A 24,658-nucleotide genomic window follows, 5' to 3' on the forward strand; every position below is an offset into this window, starting at 1 on the left:
CCCCCCCCCCCCACCTTTAGGCCTTTGCTCACTTATATCATCTCGCAGGGCTGTGATTACATCTCTCCTGACTAGGTTGCCGGAGTTGTTCTCCACAGTAAAGAATCCGGAGCCCGCTCTCTTGGCGACTCTCAACGCGGCTGTCGCCGCCTTGGAGGAAACTGGTGGCAAGATTATCTGCTCGTGTACGGCACTGCCGACATGGGGTCCTGGTCGCTTGTTCTTGAGAGACGATGGAAAGCATCCGGGCGGAGAGGTCGATAAGAAGCTTTACACGACGGAACATCCGGCTTGGAAGAAGACGACGGAAAAGATGTCCGCGGCTGGAATTGGCGCCGACTTCTTCCTCGCCGCCCCAGCCGGTGGATATCTCGATATTGGCACCATCGGCCACGTCGCGGCCACGACGGGTGGAGAGACGTTTTACTACCCCAACTTCATCGGAGCCAGGGATAACACCAAGCTCTCGGAGGAGATCAAGCATGCGGTGACACGCGAGACCGGCTTCCAGGTTCTCATGAAGGTCCGCTGCTCCACGGGACTCCAGGTTGCTTCCTACCACGGCAACTTTGTCCAGCACACGTTTGGGGCAGACCTCGAAATCGGAGTCATGGACGCCGACAAGGCCCTCGGCGTGACTTTCACGTACGACGGCAAACTCGACTCCAAGCTAGACGTGCATTTCCAGTCTGCGCTTCTGTACACGTCCGCCTCGGGGCAGAGGAGAGTACGATGCACCAACGTGATTGCCAGCGTGAGTGACAATGCACGGGACTGCGTCAAGTTTATCGACCAGGACGCCGTCCTCACCATGTTTGCCAAGGAGGCGGGCACCAAGCTCGCGACCACATCGGCCAATCTCAAGGACATTCGGAACTTCCTCACCGAACGGACCATCGACGTCCTGGCCTGCTATCGCAAGAACTTTTTGACGCAAGCGCACCCCCCAAGCCAACTGGTGATGCCGGAGCGACTCAAGGAGTTCGCCATGTACGTGCTAGGCCTCATCAAGTCCCGGGCGTTCAAGGGGGGCAATGAGAGCACGGATCGGAGGACGCATGAGCAACGGATGATCCGGTCGATGGGTCCACTGGAATTGAGCTTATACCTCTACCCCCGGATGATCCCCATCCACAACCTGCAGCCAGAGGAAGGGTTCCCCGATGAGTCGGGACACCTCAAGCTGCCGCCGTCCATCCGGGCCTCGTTCTCCCGGGTCGAGCCCGGAGGTGTCTATCTCGTCGACAACGGGCAGCAGTGTCTCATCTGGTTCCACGCCCAGACGTCGCCCAACCTCATCGCCGATCTATTCGGCGAAGACAAGACGAGCCTACAGAGCCTCGACGCCTATACTTCTTCTCTTCCCCTGCTTCAGACGCACCTGAACGCCCAGGTGCGGAACATTCTCGAGTTCCTAAAGACGATGCGCGGCTCGAAGGGCATGGCCATTCAACTGGCCCGTCAAGGCATCGACGGGGCCGAGTACGAGTTTGCGCGGATGCTGGTGGAAGATAGGAACAACGAGGCGCAAAGCTACGTTGATTGGCTGGTCCATCTTCACAAGGGAGTTCAACTTGAGGTAGGCAGTTCCTTTCACCCCCTGCCGTCTTGGTAACTCGCTAGAACTCATGGCTAACTTTTTTCTTTTCCTTGGGATACAGCTGTCGGGACAACGGAAGAGGGGAGATCACGCGACAGATGGTGGCGTACTGTCGAATTTCACTGGCTTAAGGTCAGGATACTGGTGAGAGGGAGAGGGAGGGAATGGAAGAAAGGAATAGGCCGGGTAGATGGGAAGGGAGGATGAAGACCATGGAGGGTCCTAGATGGGAAGCCATAAACGGGACTGTTTTAGTTCAGCTTGCATCGCTATCGTGTTGCTTTCGTTTGTCTCGCCAACCGACACGAACCTCCGGCTCGCCCTCCATTAGCCAATAGGGGGAGCGTCGGACAAAATGAAGGGGGCATCAGCACAGCACCGCATTATGAGTGATGGAACTTCCTCTAAGCCCAGCGAGTTGGCCAGCCAGCCATTTCCCAACACGGTGATTGTTTCAACAAGCAAACGACATGTGAAGCCGCCGAAAACAAAGGCCGCTGACGCAGCTGGGCAGGATGCATGTTGATGCGGGCGTCCGCTTCGGAACGCATCGTCGTACGTACCAGCTGACCTGCATCTGGGGTCTTCAGCCAGCAGGATATCAAACCACAAGGCGGTGCTATGCCAGCGTATTGGGGAGACCTCTTTCTTCTCTGCACAAAATATGACCTGTCGTTGCTGGCGCCTCAGATCTGGGACACAGTCCAATGTTTCGCAGGTCGCGCGTGATCTCCGAACTGCGTCTGGTTGGACTGCTGCTGCTCGTCTCGAGGAAGACGAAGACGAGACAGACATAATACACAACGCAGGCGCACACATACCTAGCTTGGCAGGCATTCGTATGTCTTTCGTGGTTGGTCCCAACGCGTTGAGTGAATGGTGACGTGGTGTCAGACCTGAACCTCCTTCCATCCTTCCGCTTGGCTGGTACCATGCAGGCTTCTTGTCTCCTATTCACCGTCTGCCGGGGATACTCTTGGCGAAAATTCAACGCGTGAGGCTATTCCAGGTAGACGACGGTTGTATGGCAGCCATTGCTCCCGTCGGCTGCCCGTCGAGAAGTTTGGACCACCCACGGAAGCATCTCGAGGAGGTATGAGTTTTCATGACACGACATCCGGCATCCTGCATCCGTCCCATGTTTTCGCGCATGGAGATCGCCATGGTTCGCAGTTTGACGCTGTGCGATGTGGTACCCGTGGGCCGTGAGGGCAGGAGTTCGAAAGCACGGAACATGGGAGGCGGACAAAGGCATAAGAAGCCCAATCTGAGAGGTGGATCTGCCGACAGCGGTGAGCGATCCAGGCCCTCGTCCTTTGTTCTTCGGGGAGCAAGAAGAAACAGGGTCTGAGACAATGACGTTCGGTGAGTGAGTGGGTAGCGGTAGACTGCGAGGGGTTCAACTAGCATCAGCCATGGCCGCGGCGCGAGGCATAGGCAATCATGCTATGTACGCCTTGTCAACTTCTAATCATTGGATCGGGATTGTGAAACAGTCTCAAAAGAACGGGACAGACTGTCAAAGTAGCGGCATGCATGTCGCCTTGGGAAGCGGGAACGACCCACACCGGTGTAGCTAGCAACGCAGTGACGCAATTACGCCCCTGTACGAAGTAGTCGCCCATGATCGCGGGATATCACCGCTAAAGTACGATCTTTTGAGTTGAACGTTACTAGGGGGGCCCGGGTCGTCACGATCTGAAGGTGTAGGTGGGGTTGTCGGCTTGAGGTCCTGGGACACCGCCCGGCGCTTGCAACCGGGGGGGATCACCCGTCAGCGAGGGTTGGTGCGATGATCGGTCCTGAAAGGAGTCGCGTGAGCTGAGAGACAACACTTCAGGTTTCCCTCAGCTTCCAACCTGCAGGGGCAATCTTTTGTGCGACCCAATGCCTGTTTGGTCAGCGCGCCGTCGTCTCCAAACACCGGGACGGAACACATCTCACCAGTAGTTCCTTTCCCAGTCCCTCCCTTATCGAGTTGGTAGTGCTTGTCGTACTACACATGAGGCGGGAATCGTACTTGTGCACCTGGTACGATGAAACCAGGCCAGTAGTATTCCCCCTCCTTGGGCCGACGTTGGTTTCGTGCATATGTAGCCGTTGGATAAGACATCTCTGTCTCATCCTTGTAGTACCTGATGCGCCGCTTCTCAAGGATGCCGCTGCCGGGTATGAGGCTAATCTCGGGCCATCGGCAGCCAGGATCCTCCCTTGCTTCTCATGTCCCATATGTTGAACGACATCAATGACCTATGTTTAGATGTGAAGATAAGAACCTCCAAGTTCGAACACCTGGTCACCACAAAGCATTCAAGTGCCGTCGTAGTAGCTGGCCGGTCTCGAAAGTGAAGCTCGGTAGAGCATGAGAATTGACACGGCATCACTACCTCGCCCACCTGGCCAAGCGAGGGGTCATGGCATCCATCTGCATGTCAAATGACAAAGGTCACATCGTGAGAAATAGGGTCTGCTAGACCGAACAGAGTTATCCATCATCCTGATTAGAAAGTTGGTAACGTGTTCCAAAGAACGAGTTAACTATAAGGACATGCACATGTCAAGATGACATATGGTTTGGTTGAAGTCGTAAAAGGCCCCCCGTCGCGCAAGTTGAGTATCCGTTGTACACCGAGAAAAACAACCAGGAGACATGCAGGAATCAATCGTTTCTCATAATGGTTGCAAATTCGTACCGCGGATCAATCTGGTTGCGCACTCTCGCTACTTCCATCTCGTCGAAAACTTCGCAGAAGACTTCAAAATCGCTCTTGTGTCTCGTCATACTGCTGCTCGCACCGGCAGACGGCGGTATCGCCGGGCCGGTCAGAGACCGGCTCCTGGACCCGGACTTGCTCTTCTTTGCAATGTCGTCGAGAATGAACTTCATCGTGCTCTGCCTGTCGTCCTCGAACACGAAGACGATGGCAAGGAACTGACCCCTCAAGTCGGTATCCCAAAGGAAAACCTCCCTCCAGAGCTCAGCCAGTTCCCTGGGAGGGTTTCGGTAGCCGTTCCCTAGACCAAAGTCTCCGATCACGACGTAGCGGAATTGCTGGTACGCGCAGACCCGCAAGGCGGCGCGCATCTTGTTCTTGACTAGCTGGCGCTCCTCGTCAAAGGAGTATTTTCGGCCCATGTCCGTGAGCTTGGGCCAGCGAGCTGGCGGCGCTGAAATCACGGGCAAGGACTTCCAGTCTTTCACGTCAAGTGACTCGATTCGATCCTGGTGCTGACGGAACCGAACTGCAGGCGGACAGGATGCGGGTGCCGTGGTTAGCCTACGGTAACGAGCCACTCTGAGAAGGGCGAAAGGAGGTGGGGGGAAGACGGCACTCACCAACATGGGGAGAGTACACCGCGCCCTCGATGGGAATGGGATAGTTGGATTGGTGGTAGGAGTTGGGGCCGGGGTTGCTCAGCGTCGCGTACAAATTACTCCTGCGACACAATCTCTCCTATAAGATTCCGATGCGTTGTTAGTCTTGTGTTGCCGGATGATTCGGGCAAATGGTGAGGCGGTGGCTCCCCATACCTCGTAACCAACGACTCCCGTCTCCCAGTCGCCGCCCGGACGTTTCTCATTCGCTGCGCAGATGAACGGCACGGGAGTGCCCAAGCTCTCCGCCCAACTGATGGCAATGTTGACGGGATCACCGAGGTATACGTCTGCCCGCCGTCCACGTCAGCATTCGCAAGTTCGTAAAGATCCCGCAGCCGCGGACACAAGGAGTAACATGGACCGGGAGTGACGTACGAAACTTGGGCAAGTCCGGATGGATGTGCTGGCTGCGAGGAAGAGGGAGGTCGTTGAGCGGCTGCGCATAGAGGAACGAGTACGGCGGCCATTTGTTGCGGTACCGGTTGTTGACTTCCGGAATGAGCTTCCTTTTGGTGTCGGCAGCCACCTCCGATGGCTTGACTTTGAGAGGCTTCGGTGAGGGCATGGCGATGCCCGGTTGAGCTGAGACTTGCGAAGCTGGCGGCGGTGGGATGAGATGAGGACGAACTAGAACAAGTGCCAGGGGGGAAACACAAGCTGTAGTGGAGGAGACGGAGCTTTGGCGAATAAGAAGGAGTCGGTGGGAAATAGGTGACGGCGCAGATCAAGATGGGTAGGTATGCTGATCATGTAGGGACCTCAGTGAAGGGATTTAAATATTCGGCGGACGTTGGCCTTCTGTACAACCTTCCAGACTTTGGAGCTTATCGCCGTGCGCCGTCGCCTACTTTCGACCCGATGGGGCCCTGGAGACAGATCAGGAAAAGAAGCAAAACCAAGCACCCCAGAGCAGGAGCTCTGTAACCAGGGCAAGCGATGGAATGTGTGAGAGAACCGGGGCCAAGGCGTGCGTGTAACCAGTAGCCAATGACTTTCGTAGCCGACTAGAAGACAACATGGAGGTTTGATCCATGATTGCTTAATGATGGTGCATGAAACATGTTGTCTCATATCACGAAGATCTCGATGGACCTGCAATCTGCCGCGGTCATACCAGATCTTGCGGATTTCGATGGTTGAAATCCAAGGCGAGACTGCCGGGGGGATGCGTGTGGAGGGCAATGTAGAGAATGTAGAGAATATAGGAAACGTAGAGCAATGTAGAGCAAAACACTCTCAAATAACGCCCTGTCTTGTTTTCCCTCCGAGAGGTGGAGGACGTGAAAACCCCTAGGAAACAAGCGGAGCAAAGGGGAGTAATGTGGGAGGGTATGTCTCGAAGGCTTGCATGAGACTCGTCGCCCTCGTTCCATATCGTGTGGTAAGCGGGCGTGGTGACGGAGCAGCAGTAAGAGACGACAGAAAAACCGGTCTGATGGTTCAAAAGAACGAAGCTCCCCCAGACCAGTATGCGGAAGCAGTCACGAGCATCCCATCGGAACATAACCAATCTTGAACGGCCGTTCTGTCGTCTTTGCCGTTCAAGCCTGCGTAGCAATGATTCGCATATGCGTGGACGACAATAGCCAGCCAGCCTGGCAGTGGGCTCTTCGCCCCATCCCTTTGCCGCAGGAAAGGATGTGTAAGATGCAAGGGATCGGATAGATGTCTAGCACGAGTCTGAGACCACAGATAGCAGCAAGAGCCCCGGCTTCTGTGGATAGGACCTCATCGAGGACGAACACGAGCAACAATCCATTGCAGGCACTAGTCGTGACAAGGACGGCCAAGATGTGAAAGTGATGGGATGTTTGGATCCAGAGCCTGATCAGTTGCTTAAGTTGTCGGTAGGAATTGGAAGTTGACAGAGGTGGTGGTCACGAGAAATCGTAGGTAGTGTACAAAGTACGTACCGATATCCCTGCACGGACCATGCTCACCGAGATATTGTCCGAGCAAACTATTCCGTGATAGGAATAGGATGGAATCGGTACGTACAGTACATTGTACTTTGTAAATTTGAACAAAGCTCATCGCATTTTCCCATCTTCCATCTCGAGCTTCCAAATCCAATCCACGATTTTGCCGTTCCGTCGCTTCTCGCATGCGCTGAGCCATGGTTATACCCATACCCACTTTCAGCGACTAGTATTCGTGTGTCTGGTAAACCAGTTGCTGTTTTACCATCTCACACCTCACTTGTCTGCCCGCCATGGCGACCCTACGATACTTCTGGCCGACTGCCCTGCGACCACGGTCTGGCCGAGCGTTTGCGTTCCCAGTGTCTCATACCAACAGGCGCCTCTCCACAAAACCGCAAAGGACCGTTGCTGAATACCTAGATTGGCGACCAAGTACCGAAGCTGCGGACGTCGTCGTCAATGGCCACGTGCGGTCCGTGAGAACGATGAAGTCGGAGATATTTGTCCATGTTGGAGATGGGTCAACTCGTAAGCCTCTCCAGGCACTGGTCCCAAAACAGATGGAAGGAGGGTGAATACTACGCTTGAGATTCTCTCCATCGGGTTACGAGTGCTGATGCCGTCCCAGGTCTGGGTTGAGAGTCGGCGCTGCCATCCGGCTTCGAGGTTCGTGGGTGCCTTCAAACCACGCGGACCAGAGCCACGAGCTGAAAGTCAGCCAGGTGGATATCCTCGGTCCCTCGGATGCAGCAGTACGTTCTTCTGTTTTTTCTCCATTTTGAAGCATCGGGGTGCTCGTTCAGCTGACTGACGGCAAACCACTATAGACGTATCCCATCCAAAAAAAGTACCAGACACCCGACTACCTTCGGACGATTCCACACCTGCGCTCGAGGACCCCGTTGAACACCGCCATTCTTCGACTGCGCTCCGATGCAGTCGCGAGCTTGACTCAATTCTTCGCGTCCCGCAACTTCACCCAGACCCATCCGCCCATCATCACCTCATCCGACTGCGAAGGCGCAGGGGAGGTCTTTACCGTAACCGCCGACCCGACCGAGACCGCGAACAAGGCAGAGGACATGTTTTTCCGTGGCCCCAGATACCTCACCGTCTCTACCCAGCTACATCTGGAAGCCCTGGCGCAGTCCCTGGGCAATGTGTGGACGCTTTCCCCGACCTTCCGCGCCGAAAAGAGCGACACGTCGAGACACATGAGCGAGTTTTATATGCTCGAAGCCGAAATGCCCTTCGTCGAAGAAATGGATGACGTCCTGAATCTCGTGGAGGATATGCTGCGGCACCTGGCGACCAACTTGTACACGTCTAGACCCGCCGTGGAGTTACGCGAGCGACGTAACCGGGGCAAGTCACGGACCGCAGAGGACGACCTCGTTTCCGTAGACGAGGTGGACCGTCGCTGGGCCGGGATGATGCAGGCACCGGAGTCCAAGTGGCCACGGATTACCTACGCCGACGCGATCAAGCTCCTCCAGGCCGAGGAGCATCGCTTCGAGCACAAGCCGACGTGGGACGGAGGGTTGCACTCGGAGCACGAGAAATTCCTGGCGAAAACAGTGGGAGCAACAGGCGAACAGGGCATCTACAGGCCCGTCTTCGTGACACACTACCCACGGGACATGAAGGCATTCTACATGAGGACGACGTCGACCCGCCCCCAGACCGCCATTTCCGGGGATGATTGCTCCAACGGGACCGGGCAGCTCGGTGCCACTGTCGATTGTTTCGATCTGCTCGTGCCCGACCTCTGCGAAATTGCGGGCGGCTCCATGCGCGAGCATCGTCTAGCCCCTCTCCAGGAGGCCATGGCCGCGCGTGGGATGACGTCCAGCAACGGCGACCAGACCAATCTCGATTGGTATGTCGACCTCCGAAGATGGGGCTCTTGCCCGCACGGCGGTTTCGGCCTCGGCTTCGACCGGCTGCTCAGCTACCTCGCGGGCGTTCAGAACGTCAGGGACGTGGTCGCCTTCCCACGCTGGTTCGGTCGCTGCGACTGCTAAGCTTGGGGGGCCCGACGCATCTTACCCGGGCCAAACTGCAAACTGAGCCGGTGCAGCGGGGTGCAGCAGTTTGCTTGTAAAACCATCAATGCTTGTTTCAACATGCCGTGGTCGGCTAGCTTTGCCTATCTCAGTATACGGGAGCCGCCTCCCCTACGAAACGTCGCACCGCATACCACAAACCGCGATCTAACCCATCCAATACCCGGGGACATAGACTTAATAGTACCACCACGTGTGTTTCCCCACAAGCGGCTGTGTTTTGTGGGGGAGATTCACAGCTTCCTTTGTGAGACTTCAGAGCCGGTGCAGATGCCAAGTGATCCGAACAAAAACCTACTTGTTGAGGGGCCAGGCATGTTGCATTGCAGCACTGTTTGCGTCAACGTCCAGACTCCAGAAGCATCTACGCTCAGTAGGCTACCGGCAGTGCTTGGCCTTTTCAACAAAATCATTTGCGACCTAGGCCAACGGAGATGGGGGGGTTGAATTTTAAAACATCTTTTCCCATGTCTTCTCCCTGGGTGGACGGAGACTATTGGCGGAAGGATTTTAGAAGCGAAGTGCTTCGCCATCCCAACAACACCTCGCGTTATGTACGATATGCCGAAATGTCACCCTATTGTATCTAGAATTCATGTCTGTATTCAACGAACGCCGTGTGTACATACTACCCGTTGGCCCAGGTAATATAGCAGTCTTCGATACTTTCTCCTCGTTTGGAACTTGTCCGTCTTCACTTTGCCTGGATTCCACTCTGTAAGACATCGAGTGGATGGGATTTCGTAGCACCAACTATTGTGTTTTGCAAACTCCGTTTGAGAGACGGCCGCTTGTTTGGGTCGTCACACGGGGAGCCGCAAGATGTTCTTACCTACCTATATATCGGGGTTTGATAACTGAAACTCGTAGATGGGGATCGGTTTGCGCTGACGGCACATACGTTGTTGATGTTGGAAAACGCGGTGGTTTATTGTTTCCTGAGGAATATACAACGTAATAGTCTTCTTCCAACGTGCGAATGTTGAGTTGTCCCAGCTGACATGGATAGCACCACACCGCATACAACGTATTCAGCTACATACGAGAGAAAAAAAGCAAAGGATATACTTATAGTACAACGTATCCGATTATCACCCACCCCTAGGTGCCTATATAGCGTTCATGCCCCGCCTCGTGGTTCTCGTAGAAATCCCGGGACTCTTAGGAAGGGTTTGTCTACCTAGGTACTTGGCACCAATTATTCTACCTACCCGGGCAGGGGGGGTTATAGGTCAGAGGGTGGCCATTCTGTTAACACTATAACAGGGGTGGTCATAATGCGCGGGCCAGCATTCTTAGAACTTCTTGGTATAAAAGACAGATATAGAGGGGTTTATATTATCTAAATATACATAAATACAATATAGCCATATAACAGGCTCTAGTAATCTTACTAGTATAACGTATTAACCTGCATAGTCTAACTGTTCTATTCGTGACTTAGCAGGCTACTATTATATAGTTATTAAGGTCAGATATCTATACCAGGATATATTATATATATAATAGAGTGACGGAATCTAATAGACTTTTTTACTAATAGAGGAGGTTATATAACGGGGTTATATATCTAGGTATTCTAATAGATATATAGGCACTTTAGAAATATACTTTACCCCTCTTATTTTCCTATATCTAGATATTCCTACTAAGTATATAGGCATAAGGTGGTATAAATACCTATATACAGCCACCTTCTTCCTACTTCGTCACGATAGTATAAAAGGACTCTACCTACCTCTATTATTATAGTGGAAAAAGAAGAAGACCCTGCTGCTACTGCTGCTATTAAAGCTATTATAGAAGAAGTTAGCTTCGTCACGATAGTATAAAAGGACTCTACCTACCTTTATTATTATAGTAGAAAAAGAAAAAGATCAAACTGCTACTACTACTACTACTACTACTACTACTACTGCTACTGTTATAGAAGAGGTTAGCTTCGTTATAATATTATAAAAGGACTCTGCCTACCTCTATTATAGTGGAAAAAGAAGAAGATCGAACTGCTGCTACTACTGCTACTACTACTACTATTATAGAAGAGGTTAGTGTAAGAGGCATAAAGAGGTCTTAATAATTCGTGTTAAGTCTCTGGGCTTCCTACCAGTGTCTAGTACGAGCTTATCGCGTAAGCCATAAAGGCCTCTCGTGAAGAGGTTTTAGAGGCTTGCGTGTTAACTATTAGGTGGCTTTGTGTTTAGAGAAGGCTTATCGTGTATTTAGAATATAAGAGCTAGCTTAGAGTATATAGAGGGGGTGGTAGCCTTTATAGTAAGGCTACCTTATTTACGAAGGTCCCTTAGTTACTCTAAGAGGAGATTATATAACTAATACCTTCTTATTAAGTGGTACCTAAAGGTCTATAAGTAAAGACCTCTATGCCTATATCTTCTTAAAGGAACTTAACGAATAATCTTAGTATAATACCTCCTCCCTTGGTTTATTAGTAGACCTCCTTATTCGTCTTATAATAGCTTCCTTTACTCCTTACTTAAATCCTATAATATTTTATTCGTTCTCCCCTTCTATACGGGTATAACGATTATCGGAAGTTATTACTAGACTTTAATTAAGCACTTTGCTATTATCCTCCTAATAGGAACTCGCCTTTTATCGTAATATAGGCCCTAGACGCCGTCCTCCTCCTAGTCCTAAACCAGAACCCGAGAGCTCTGGACTTAGTGACCCGCCCTCCGACCCTAAAGACTTTAACGGTGACGCTATTATAGTGGCCTCCTATCCTTTACCTCCTAATAGCTAGTCCCTAGGAACCCCTAGTCCTGCTATTATCGCCACTATACCGTCCTTATATCGTCTAGCGGAACGGTTCCGTCCTCTACTTGCTTATTATACTTAGGGAGAGCCCTTAAAAGCGGCTCGCCCTCCTTAAGTTAAGTATTCTAATCTATTATTAAGAAGTCCGAAAGGGAAAGGAAAAGAGACTTCCCTACCCCCGGCTAACCCTAGGCCTTAAGCTCTAGTCCCGCTTAACTATTTAGTCGGATATTACGATCCTTGGTAGGAGGATACTCCCCCTAAAAAGCTTACCGATAAATAACTAAAGGCTATCCTGTTATATATCGCTAACCGAAAAGAGAGAGAAAAACGGGAAGAAAGGCTGCGTCGTCTATAATATAGGGAAGACCTAGATAACGACTATTTACTAGCTAACCGCCGTAAGCGTTATCACCGTTAAGACTCCTTTTCGCCCTTTAGTCGAGGCCGTTTATTATCGCCGCGGCGCGAGCGTAATAATTAGGCTAAAGTTAGTTACCCTAATCCAAAGTAGGATAGTAAATCCTATAATTAGTTTTAGACCTTTATAGAGGAGTTATAGGAAAGGTTTAATTTAGATCGTCGTTACTTTATTACTAAGAGGCAGAAAGTATACTTTATTAGTAGGTATCTCCCGCCTTTAATAAAGTCTAGGTAGTATACCTATTAGCGGAGGGTCTATAACCCTATAAAAGGGGGGAAGCCTGCTTAATAGGTTAATATTCGTAAATTCCTTACTAGCTAGCTAGTAGACTATAATACTTATAAGATATTTATTATAGAATAGCTTTTTTTAGATCAGACTATATAACGCCCTAACTAGTCCTATAGCCAGTTCCTTAATCGACTAGACTCCTTATTTAATAAAGTCTCCTTAGAGTTCCCTAATAAGTGGCGTATATAGCTTATTCTTATAAAGCTATAAAAACCCCTTTAAGATCAGATTACTATTAGTGGCCTCCCTTAGGATTACGAGCACCTTAACGTTTTAGCTTATTAAGCCGAAGTTAATTTATCCTAGTCGATAAAGGTCGAGTCACCTGCTTTTAGCCGTACCCTAGCCTATTATCTAGCTTCCTGTTAAGGCATAGCTACTAATAATAGCTCGCGGTCCTCTTAGCCCTCTACCTCTACCCCCGCCGCCTTATCCTCCTCTACCCTATCTACCTTATTTACCTCTACTTCTGCTTAGCCTTCTTCGAATAGTCCTACTACTACCTTATTAACGGAGAGTCCCTCCTAAGACTCTACTAAACGCTAGCCCCTCTTAGAAATCGAATATTACTATTATTATTAGTTCGGTTATTATAAGTCTACCTATCCTAAGTTAGCTAATCCGTCTTCCGCTAATACCTCCGCCGTTTCTAATACGCCCGGTAATAGTAATTATTAGCCGTATAATACTTATACTCCGCTAACCCGCTATATACCTCCGCCTTAGTCCAGTCCTAATAATAAGCCTGTTAAGAAATAAGTCGTTAGCTAAGTTTAAGCTAATAACCTATTAGCAGCCCCTTAGGATTAGCCCCTACCTAGCTCGCTATCCCTAGAAACTAGGACCCTTAAGACCAAACTCCTAGTACGGCTAGGTGGTAGTTAGAAGCAGTGTTTTACGTCTATGGATTATAGAGCCAGTATTAACCTTATTAACCGCCACGCCTTACCTCTAGGTATTAACCTAACTAGCCCCCTAGAATATCTAAATTAAGGACTTTCCGAAGTTAAAAAAGACACCTATGGTTCTATTACTTTATTTATAAAGGCCACCGATAATTAGGGCCGTACTCGTATATATCGCACTTTATTTCGTATTATTAACCTTACTAAAGGTTCTTAAGTCCTTCTAGGTATCCCCTAATTAACTATCTATAATCCTTATATCGATTAGTCCGACCGCCTTTAGAATTTTCGTATTAATAAAAAAGACTTTAGATTAGCCACTAATAAGAGAGAGATAGTCTAAAGTCCTAAAGAAATTAAAAAAGAAAGAAAACGCGCCCGCGTAATTATCCGTTTAGTTAATTTAGTAGTGGCCCCCTAAGAGGATACCCTCTATATAGGTCGTGTTACTATTCCTGATTCCGTTCCGCCCGCCTCTAGTCCTGATTCCGTTCCGCTTACCTCCTATTCCGATTCCGTTTCGCCTAGCCCTAATATCCCCCTAGAGGATGTCCCCCTTAACGCCCTCCCGAAGTTACCCGAGTCCTTTTTACCCGAATAATATTAAGATTTTCTAAACGTCTTCGATATCGTCGAGGCCGGTCGCCTCCCGCCGTATTATAGGTAGGACCACGCTATTAAGTTAGAAGATAGTTAGACTCCGCTATTTAGTCCTATTTATACCCTTACCGAAGAAGAGTTAGAGACTCTATGATAGTATATTAAAGACGCCTTTATTAAAGGTTAGATTCGAAACTCTACTAGCCCTGCTAGTGCCCCTATACTCTTTATCCTAAAAAAAGGAGGCAAGCTTTATCTTTATATCGACTATAAAGGACTTAATAAGATTACTTATAAGGATCGTACCCCCCTCCCCTTAATTTATAAGATTTTAGATCGCTTATCTAAAGCGAAGGTATATACTAAGTTAGATTTAAAAGATACCTACTATAGGCTACGTATAAGAGAAGGGGATAAATAGAAAACTGCGTTTCGTACTAAGTATAGTTATTTTAAGTATTTAGTTATACCCTTTAGGCTTTATAATACCCCTGCTAGTTTTTAGCGATATATTAATAAGGCACTATATGGTTTTATAGATACTATTTATATTATTTACTTAGATAATATTTTAATTTATAGTTCGGATAAGGAGACTTACCGCGTATATATACGCGAGGTCCTTTAGAGGTTAAGAGATTAGTCTTTATACACGAACCCGGAAAAGTATATCTTTAAGTATTAGGAAGTGGAGTTTCTTAGTTTTATTTATAAGCCTAATAGTGTCTATATAGACCCTATACGGGTAGAAGCTATTGGCGAGTAGGAGGAGCCTAATTCTATTAATAAGGTATAGGTTTTTATTGGTTTTACTAGGTTCTACCGCCGCTTTATTAAGGGGTACTCTAAGATAGCTAGGCTACTTACTGACCTATTAAAAGGGGGTGGTTAGCTAGGGGTATTCACCCTTTCCGATAAGCAAAGAGCTATTTTCGAGAAGCTCCGAGATACGTTCTAAGACGCCCCTATCCTCCGCTATTTCGACCCCCGTCTTCCTATTCGAATCGAGCTAGACGCCTCTAACTTCGTAATTAGCGTAGTTATTAGCTAACTAAAGGACCGTACTTAGCGACCTATTACGTTCTTCTTTTATAAGCTTCGAGGAGCTAAGTTAAACTACCTAACCCTAGATACTAAGCTTATAGCTATTTATAAAGTATTCCGTTATTAGCGACACTATATAGCCTATACCTAGACCCTAGTCGAAGTCCTTACTAATTATTTAAACTATCGCTACCTCTTAAATAAGCCTTATATTAAGGTATAGTATACCCGCTAATTAGAAGAGTTAGCCGTTTATGATTTTAAAATTTATTACTATCCGGGCGTCTAGAACCCTGCTAATAGGCTATCCCGAAAGCCCTAATATATAGCCGACCCCGCCGAAATCGATTAAGAAAGGCGCTATTTAGTTAAAGATTTCACGAAAAAGTTCGTTATTAGCCTCCTAAAGATCGCTAATAAGGAGAAGCCTACTCTGCTAAGTCTAAGGGAGGAAGTTATTAAAGCGTAGAAAGATAACCCCTTTTATTCGGCTAATACTAAACTACCCACCTAGTAGACTTAGGACGCTAATAGTATAGTCTATTTTCGTGATTATCTTTTTATCCCTAATAAGTCCGGCCTTTAAGAAGCAGTTATATAAGCCCTTCACGACGCCCTTACTACTAGCCACTATAGTATAGGCAGAACTAATAAGCGTATTTCCGATACCTTCTTTTAGGAGTTTATATCCTAAGATATTAAGAAGTTTATCCCGAGTTATCCTATCTGCTAGCGCACTAAACCCAGGCACTATAAGCCCTACGGCCGCCTTATTAGTTTACCTATTCTAAGCCGTCCTTTCTAAAAGATTTTTATTAACTTTATTACTAGCCTCCCCCCGGTTACCTACTAGGGTAAAAAGAGAGATATAGTATTAGTTATTATTTACTATCTAACTAAGTACGCCCTGTATATCCCTTATAGTAGTGGCTTATTAGCAGATAGCCTCGCCGACCTCCTATAGTTACACGTCTTTAGTATTTTCGGTCTCCCGGATAGGATTATCTCCGACTAAGGATCCCTTTTTACTAGTAAGTTTTAGACCACCCTTTATCGTCGTCTCGGTATTAACCGCCAGTTATCTACCGCCTTCTATCTATAGACCGATAGTTAAATAGAATATTAGAATTAAAACTTAGAATACTACCTTCGATCCTATTATTATCTCTAGTAGGACGATTAGGTAGAAAAGTTATCCCTCGCCTAGTTTATATATAATATAGCCTGGTATTCCGCTATTCGCTAGACCCCCGCCTTCGCCTTTATAGGATTTAACCCCTAAGGTCCTAATAAAATCAAATTACCTAAGTCCGGAGAAGTCCGCGCCGCCTAAGCTAAATAGCGTACCGGTTACCTAGTATAAAACCATTAAGCTATATAAGTCCTTATCCAGTATACGTAAAGGACCTATAAACGTTATTATAATACCGGCCGTATATATTAGCACTTCTAAGTAAGTAACTACGTATTACTTTCTTCGAAGAATATTAAGTAAGGCCGACTAAGTTATAAGATTTCCGATAAGTACCTTAGTCCCTTTAAAGTTATTAGCGTTATAGGTAACTACGGGTTAGCTTACCGGTTAGAACTCCCTTCGTCTATAAAGGTTTATAACGTCTTCCCTATTTCGCTTTTAGAACCTTAGGTCTCTCGCGATAGTTAGCCTCTACCCGTCCTTATAAAAGTTAACATCGAGCCTTAAGAATCAGATAAGTATAAAGTCGAAAAAATCCTTAGTTACCGTTATAATAGTAAACGCCGCGAGTATCTTATTAAGTAGGCGGACTACGGATTCGAAGATTACACCTAGAAGCCTAAGAGCCACCTGCCGGACTCCCTTTTATAATAGTATTATAGTCAGACACCGCGTTAAGTCAGTTAATCGTTATTAGTATAGGGTTACTATATAGTGGTAACACCGTTAATTATTAGTATCTTTATACTCTAGAAAAACAAAAAAACAAAAAAAAATCTATTCCCGTCGTTTATTATATAGCACTCCTAGTGCCCGGCCCCTATTCCCTTACTCCTAGTAGCCGTCTTCCTGCTCGGTATGTCCCACTAAGTACTCTAGACTATACGCGATCCTCTAGGCATAGTCGGATATCTTGTCCCGCTATTCTTGCTTAATTTAAGCCTTTTTTTCGGCCTCTTTAGCCGCCTTTTACTCCGCCCGGCGCCTCTTATTAGCCCTATCTTTAGAGCCATCCTTATTCTCTTCTTTAAACTCCGATAAAGCCTTACGGAGTTTCGTCTAGTTAGTTAGAGCTTTAACCTGTTATATAGTTAGTAGTAGTAGGGCACTATGTTCTAAGTTCGATATACCCTTTCACGGTTAGTTAAACCGCCGTTTTCGACAGCCTTTAATAAAATCTTTTATAGCCCGGTGGCTGCCTAAGCGGTATTAACGGAGAGCTAGTTTCTATCTTATTAGCATCCACCTAGTGGTCTATTAGAGCAGCAGACTTATAACTTAGTAATGCTTTGATTTACGCACTTAATAACGTTTGTATTTAAACGAGGCTACGACGCTGTCTCGGCACGCCGAGAACTTAATTAGCCCGCGGGCCTTATTATCTAACTCTAGCTCTAGCTATTAACGAGTATACCGGCTATATAGTATCACCACCTTAAGGCCTTTGACCTTTTCCCGAATAATATAAGGCTTAGGGCCCTTGTTTGCTATATTTTTATCGTTGTTATGGGTGGTATTCTAGTGGCTACCCGCACCGTTATTCTTAGCACTAATAGTAAAGTTATTGTTAGTATCACTTATAGCGGTATCACCGCCCACGGTATTACCCTCCTGCTACTCGTTATTAAGTCCTCTATTAGCGCCACTTATTATAACGTCGACGTTATCCTAAGTACTCGGTTTATTAACGCTATTACTGATATTATTATTACCCACCCCGTGGGACTTTTTAATTGCTTTTATAACCTTACGAGCCTTCTTTTTAGCTAATTTACGAGCCGCCTTAGCGGCCTTCCTCTCGACGTTATTAATGTTAGGTATTATGGCTTTTACGATATTAGTAACGGTCACGTATAGGGCACTATCACGGCACTTATATTAAGGATATAAAGGGGAATATTATTATTATTATATAAGGAACTATCTCTCTATTAGTTCTATCTATTATATCCTACTACCCGGCCGCTAGGAACGAATTCGAATCTAATAACCAAGTCCGCGAAGTCGATAAGAGACTTTAAGCTATATATATAGCTTTATGCCACTAGCAGGGAATTAACTTATATATATAGTTATCTAAAAGTCTAAATTATAAAGTTAGATAATAACTAAAGAAGAAAAGAGGAAGAAGAAAAATAATACAGTTAGGAGTTAACGAAATGTTCTTATAGATAAGTTAGGAGCTGCCTATAGGTGCCTAGTAGCCTGATCTCTTATGGATTTAGCCTTGTTTATATCTTATAACTTCCCTCTTTGGATATTATAAGTTATAATTATAGGCCTTTAGTAGGTAAAGGAGTATTATATAGGTTGTTTAAAGATTAGACGATAAGTTAGGAGTTTATAATAGAATCCTTTAGAATAGTTCTTAGTGATAGTCTCTTTGCTATTATAGGGTCTTTATGTTTATAATATTAGCCGCTAGTTAGGGTCTCTTAGAATAATCCTCTTTATTAAGTCGCTTTATTCTCTATAATCACGTTTATCCATATAGTGTTAAGGGAATCTTTGTATTTATAAGCTTTATTCCGTTTTTTTTTATCTCTTGCTATTATCTCTTATTCTTTAATGCTTGTTTTAGGAGTGGTGTTATTCTATGGGTGGTATAAAAGGAGGTTCCTAGATTAGGCGGAGTTCTTTATATAGAAGAGTGGCCGGGCTAAGGGAGTTATTCTTTTTTATCACCTCTAGACCTTTATTACTCCTAAGGGCAGGAGTTAAAGAAAGGGGGGGTAATCTATAAGAGGTATAAAAAGGTCTTAATAATTCGTGTTAAGTCTCTAGGCTTCCTATTAGTATCTAGTATAAGCTTATCGCGTAAGCTATAGAGGCCTCTCGTGAAGAGGTTCCAGAGGCTTATATGTTAACTACTAGGTGGCTTCGTGTTTAGAGAAGGCTTATCGTGTATTCAGAATATAAGAGCTAGCTTAGAGTATATAATCTTAGTATAATACCCCCTCCCTTGGTTTACTAGTAGACCTCCTTATTCGTTTTATGATAGCTTCCTTTACTCCTTACTTGAATCCTATAATAGTTAGCTTCGTCACGATATTATAGAAGGACTCTGCCTACCTTTATTATAGTAGAAAAAGAAGAAGATCGAACTGCTACTGCTACTATAAAAAGGCGAAGCCGTCACTATGCAGAACGGCTCAGGCAGTATAATCTCGGACAAGTCTTCGACAACAGGAGTGCTCAAGACCACGAAGTGCATATAACCAAAACAATATATATAACAGGGAGACCTTTAAAAAAGGTTCCTAGAGGTGCGCGCTGCTCTGATCAGGGTAACGTAGCTTAAACGAAGTGAATATAATAAACGTGGCAAAACTTAGGGTTAAAAGGATAATGATTATATAGGATAATAAGTATCCTCTATGTCTAGGTGGCGTCGCCACGTATATATAATATATAAGATAAATAAAAAAGCGCGTGTCTTATAACGTTACGTGATATCCTAATAATATAGCACTAGGTTCCGAACCACCCCTTTATAATCGGCCCTAGTTATCTTACTCACGTCCTTATAGCTATAATAACTCTAAATATAATCAGGTTACCCTAATTAAGCTAAGTATAATCTAGAAGAACTATTCTAAAACTCACTTACGCTTACGGAGAGTCCGTCCGCTAACTATATAATCCTCCTTCTTAGTATACGCTTACTCTATAATAGCCGTAACTATATCCTTATCCCACTTAATCCTAGTATTATACCGTAACTATCCATCCTAGGGAATCGTATATAAAGGCGGTATATATAAGGAACTATTAACGGCGGCGTTATAAAGTGTCGCGCGGTAGACACTATTATATAAGTAAACCCAGTTATCTCGGGAGAATAAGCTAGGTCTAATCGGGCTAATATAAGAGTCTATAGGGCGAGGATTATATAGCCTATAGAATAGGTGGCTATAAGATATCTCGACGCCCTTATTATACTCCTCTATATCCTTAACCTATTTACTTTGGATATTAATCTTCCTGGGCTGCACTAAGACCTTCTTTAGCGATATCTGAATAATCTCGTAGCTATTTAGGTTAATACTAGTAAACTTAGAAGATTTAGAGGACTTAGGAGTCTTTTTAGGACTCTTTATAACCTTAGCGATCTTCTTAGGCGTAACCGGTGCCAAGGGCTTCTTAGAAACAGCCTTAGGTGTCTTAGGGCGTACCGGGATACTAGTATCTTTCTTAGGCTCCTATAACTTAGGAGTACTCGTAACTAGGGCCTAAGTCTTTTTTTTAGCCTGATTAGAGGAACTAGGGGCTATAGGCTTAGATTTAATAATAGGTTTATTAATAGGAGTGAAACCTATACTCTTAGGAGGAGGCGGTAGAGGAGACTAAGGAACTACCGGGACTATTAATATCTTCTAATAGCTAAAACCGAGGATTACTCTAATATAAGATAGCCACTCTTCCTTAATATAACGCGTATAAGCGGCGCTACTACTCCTATAGTAATATCCTTACGTAAACCGATAAATCTTAGAGCTTTAAGGAAATAAATAGCCCTCTTAGATAATAACTCGTATCTACTCGATAACGAAGAGGCCATATAAGTAATTATCCGTCTAATAAGGACCGGGAATAATATAGAAACGGCGAGTAAGGCTAGAGACGGCCTTATTAGGTATATTAATACTACGCAGCTATCCTATAGCGTACTTAAATAACCATAAGAGGCGATCTTTAGTATTACTAGTATTCTAAATACTATTATACCCGTATATACACTATATCTCTTAATCTATAATTAGACTAACGAAGTGGTTATCGGAGTAATAAATAATAGGGATAAAGCGACTTCTCTTAATATAGTTAATTACCTTAAGCGGCTAAGATAAGTAGACCGCTATACGGCTATTTAACTCTTAGTAAGGCGTAACACTGATCTATGCTAAGGGACGGGTATCCCCTTATCTACGCTTAAATATAGCACGCATTATATCCTCTAAACTGCCCCTTTCTAGCTATCTCTTATTTATTAGGTTATAGTATATCCTAAAGGACGACTATACTACCGGGTAAGTATCTCGCGGTCTCTTAGCGAATATGCTTACTATAAGAATATAAGGCAGTATTATATTAACCGTGATAGCGTTAAGCTCGCTATCTATAGTATTCTTAAGGAGGCGTTAGACTGCGTGTATATTATCTTCCGGCTACTAAGGAAAACCTATAAAGGGGGCAGCGTTATCAGGGACGTTAAATAAATAGTGCGGTAGTCCTTATATAGGGAATACCTATCGGCTATTATTAGGGTCGCTAATACGATAGGGGCGCGTGGTCTTATTAATAGTGATACGAGTAGCGGGTACGATATTAGCGGTGAGGATAGGACTAGCGGGGGCCGGCTCCTAGTAGTTAAAGGTAGGGGATACGGATATTCTTAATATCTCTATTAGCCTAATCACGGTAATATATAGACGGGGGAATATAGGAAAAATATATAAGGGTAGCGGGGGTAATAAGTGGCGAAGAAATGGATAGGGGTAAGTTAGAAATAAACTTAACGATATAGGAAAAGAGAAGAAAAGAGGGAAAACGGGTTAACTAGAGCTAGTAATAGGGGATATATATCCTTTATCGACGTCTAATATTTCTAGGTAATGCCTCCTTTACGAGATTAGCTTTAATTAGAGTTTCTATTACGGCTACTAGTTAAATAGGGTCGTGATTATTAAAGAAAGGGTAATCCTGATATTATTTATGGTTTTCGGATAAAGGTAACTTAGTGAATTAGGCGCGGGATCTAAATACGGAAGTCGGCTTACTATGTAACCGATCTAATTAAATAAAAAGATTAGATAGTACCTTTTTTATTATACCTATAGTCGCGACTATATAATAAAGCGACGTAAGGAAGGTAATCGTGAATCACGCTTAAAGCCTAATCTTTTTTAGTAACTTAAAATAGGCTATTTATTTAACTACGCCTCCTTAAGTCACTAAAACTATAAATCGCTAGGCCACGTTATTCGTCTCCGAGGGATATAAGGCGGAGGGCTGCCGGCTAAAGGCGTATCTTTCGGGCTCTACGTCTTTATATTATCGTATAATTCGATATCGTGTTTCCTATAAGCTTCTTTTTAATAATAATAATAAGATTATCGATATATCTACTAAAGCTCTAATCACGGGGCTTAATAACCTTAGCTCTTATAAGCGTAAGAAAGCCGTGGCTCGTTAAAGAGTTAGTTTATCCTATACCGTGTTTCTGGTCTAAGACGCGACTTATCGTAGGTGCGGTTAATAAGTATAATGTTTTTATAACGGTCTAAGATATAGTAGTAAGTTCTCTTTACGCTTCTTATCGTGTTACCCTGATTAGGGTAAGCTAATATTATAGATATAGGTAAACTCGTACTTTATTTAGTATAAAGTAGCTAGTAAGGGTGGCGCTTTATATATCGAACTGGATTTCGTGGGTTAGGTTATCCAGGGCGACTCTAAGGCTGCTATTATAGGCCGGGTATAGGATAGCCTACTAAATCTTACTAATAGAGACGTGGAATAGGAGCTGTTTAAGAAGGTAAGGTCTAATAATAGTTTGTCTCTATTTCGCCGCCGCGTATTTATAGCTAAGGACCTTATTAGTCTATAAACGTATTACGGGCTAACCCCGTGGAGATAATCCGGTAAAGCACCGGATCTTCCGACTAATTATAGTATGCTCTTAGTGGGTCGCCACGATATTATATTTAGGTCGTAGGCACCTATAGAGTTTTCCCCTTTCCTTCTTTTCTCCTGAGCTTTAGATAATTTAATTATTCGGCCTTACTCTATAAATAACTCGTAACTAGCCGCTTATATATCTAAAGCTTAGCGAAACCTATACGCTACGCTAATAAAGATAGACTATCACTTTAATCCACCTCCTAGCGCTCCGTTACGCCTAGCGGGTAAGTCGCCCAAGGCTACGGAGTAGAGGAGGGAGATTATTAACCCTTTATAGACTTAAGTCGCGACCTTAACCACCTAGATCTAAGAATAATAGAATGCTATTAACTAACTACTATAGGCGATATAAAACTAATAATATATAACCACGCCTTATCTTATTATATTATCGGAAAAGACTATATAGGGCCCTTAGCCGCCTATTACTACGCCTATACCCGATATAACGCCTATTCCGAACCTTAGGACTAAAGCACTTCTATTACCCTAGAAGTTTAACGGTAAACGCTCCGAGTACGCGAGCTGGTTATCCGAGATTCGCGAAAAGCTCCTACTCGATTAATATCTCTTCTAGAACGCTCGCGAGAAGTGGTATTTTATTAACGCCTACTTAGACGAAGCTCCCCGCCGTGTTATCGCCTCCTTCTAGGCCGTAGGCGGAACCGATAGTTAATATAACCCTGAAGACTTCCTTAATTACCTTAACTATATATATAAAGACGTTAACGAATAACCCTACGCGGCTAACGCCCTAAAAACGTTACGCTAGCGTAAAGACTAAGCGTTTAGAAGCTTTATACCCGGTTTCGAATAATAGCTCGCTATCGCCGGGGGAGGTTAATAGGATAATACTATAAAGATCACGTTCTTAGAAGGAGCTCTTAGTAATCGCCTCCGCGCCGCCTTTATTACCACGAAACTACTAAATAACTACCACGCTTAGGTAACCAAAGTGTAAAGCATCGCTTAGAGACTTAAAGCCCTCGCTATAAGGCCACGGTTTAGCTAAGCGCTATATAAGAGTAATAATAATAGTCACGCTTATAATCACGACGGCGATATAAAGATAAAAGGAGTTAATCGAGTATAGACTAAGAAGAAAAAGATAAGAGAGTGCTATAACTACGGAAAGAAAGAATACCTTACTAGAAGATACCGCTTAAAGAAAAAAGACACCGAGGATTATAAAGAGAACCGCGTAATAAAGGTCTTAGTAGCCTTGGATAATAAGACGATCTATACGGGAGTCACGGATAATAATAAAGACTTAGAAAAAGAATAGCTTTAGTATAAAAACGGGTATTAAAGCCTATTATAAAGGAATAAAGGGATTAGAAAGAGTTTATATTATAATCACGTAATAATTATTTAGCTTTTATATAAGCGCGGATTAATAAAAAGTTAATTACCGCTCTTATAGATACTAGATATAACTATTATATAGCTATAAGTGAATATCTTATAAAGTCCCTCCGCCTCCTATTAGTCGATAAGACTAAAAGACCCCTTTTAGGGTTCTCCGATACTATAGGGTCTATAAAGAGTTCCGGTATCGCCGTATACGATCTTAAGATTAGTGGATATATATAACGACTATTCGCCTATATAATACCAGGATTAGATTATAATATATTCCTAGGGAAACTATAAATAGAATATAACGATATTACTTATTACGCGAAAAGATATCGCCTTTACTATAGAGTAGCCCGGATAGATATCCGACTCTAAGGCGAAGAAGAACCCGATAATATTAGAGCTATCCGT

General features: G+C 45.0%; 3 protein-coding genes across 3 annotated transcripts in view; 2 read left to right on the forward strand and 1 right to left on the reverse strand.

The window, feature by feature from the left end:
* Positions 1–2,063, forward strand: part of ACRALDRAFT_1077646 (uncharacterized protein) — a 4,020-nt gene extending 1,957 nt beyond the window's left edge. The window contains exons 3-4 of the mRNA XM_071018670.1: positions 49–1,579; positions 1,662–2,063. Coding sequence (XP_070872209.1) covers positions 49–1,579; positions 1,662–1,748 — 1,618 coding nt within the window. The 3' untranslated portion in view covers positions 1,749–2,063. The remainder of the gene's footprint in view (positions 1–48; positions 1,580–1,661) is intronic.
* Positions 2,064–4,065: 2,002 nt separating this feature from the next.
* On the reverse strand, positions 4,066–5,837 carry ACRALDRAFT_1077645 (uncharacterized protein). Its single transcript, XM_071018669.1, has 4 exons — positions 5,355–5,837; positions 5,133–5,266; positions 4,938–5,055; positions 4,066–4,843 (listed from the first exon to the last, which is right to left on the reverse strand). The coding sequence occupies exons 1-4, from the start codon at positions 5,542–5,544 to the stop codon at positions 4,260–4,262; spliced, it is 1,026 nt and encodes a 341-aa protein (XP_070872210.1). The 5' UTR covers positions 5,545–5,837; the 3' UTR covers positions 4,066–4,259.
* A 1,229-nt stretch (positions 5,838–7,066) lies between these two features.
* ACRALDRAFT_1052160 (uncharacterized protein) lies at positions 7,067–8,925 on the forward strand (the record flags this gene model as incomplete). The annotated part of the gene is made up of 4 exons (XM_071015717.1): positions 7,067–7,472; positions 7,530–7,653; positions 7,729–8,310; positions 8,350–8,925. Exons 1-4 carry the CDS (start codon positions 7,192–7,194, stop codon positions 8,923–8,925), a joined length of 1,563 nt encoding a protein of 520 aa, XP_070872211.1. The 5' UTR covers positions 7,067–7,191.
* Between the last annotated feature and the right edge of the window lie 15,733 nt (positions 8,926–24,658).

This window comes from Sodiomyces alcalophilus (genome assembly GCF_042370955.1).
Source record: "Sodiomyces alcalophilus JCM 7366 unplaced genomic scaffold ACRALscaffold_7, whole genome shotgun sequence".
NCBI classification, from domain to species: domain Eukaryota; kingdom Fungi; phylum Ascomycota; class Sordariomycetes; order Glomerellales; family Plectosphaerellaceae; genus Sodiomyces; species Sodiomyces alcalophilus.

Coding starts and splice junctions, on each gene's coding strand:
- ACRALDRAFT_1077645 (XM_071018669.1), bottom strand. CDS start 5,544: ATGCCCTCACCGAAGCCTCTCAAAGTCAAGCCATCGGAGGTGGCTGCC. Junction 5,267..5,354: donor TCCGGACTTGCCCAAGTTTC/GTACGTCACTCC, acceptor GACGGCGGGCAG/ACGTATACCTCGGTGATCCC. Junction 4,844..4,937: donor GGTGTACTCTCCCCATGTTG/GTGAGTGCCGTC, acceptor GTCCGCCTGCAG/TTCGGTTCCGTCAGCACCAG.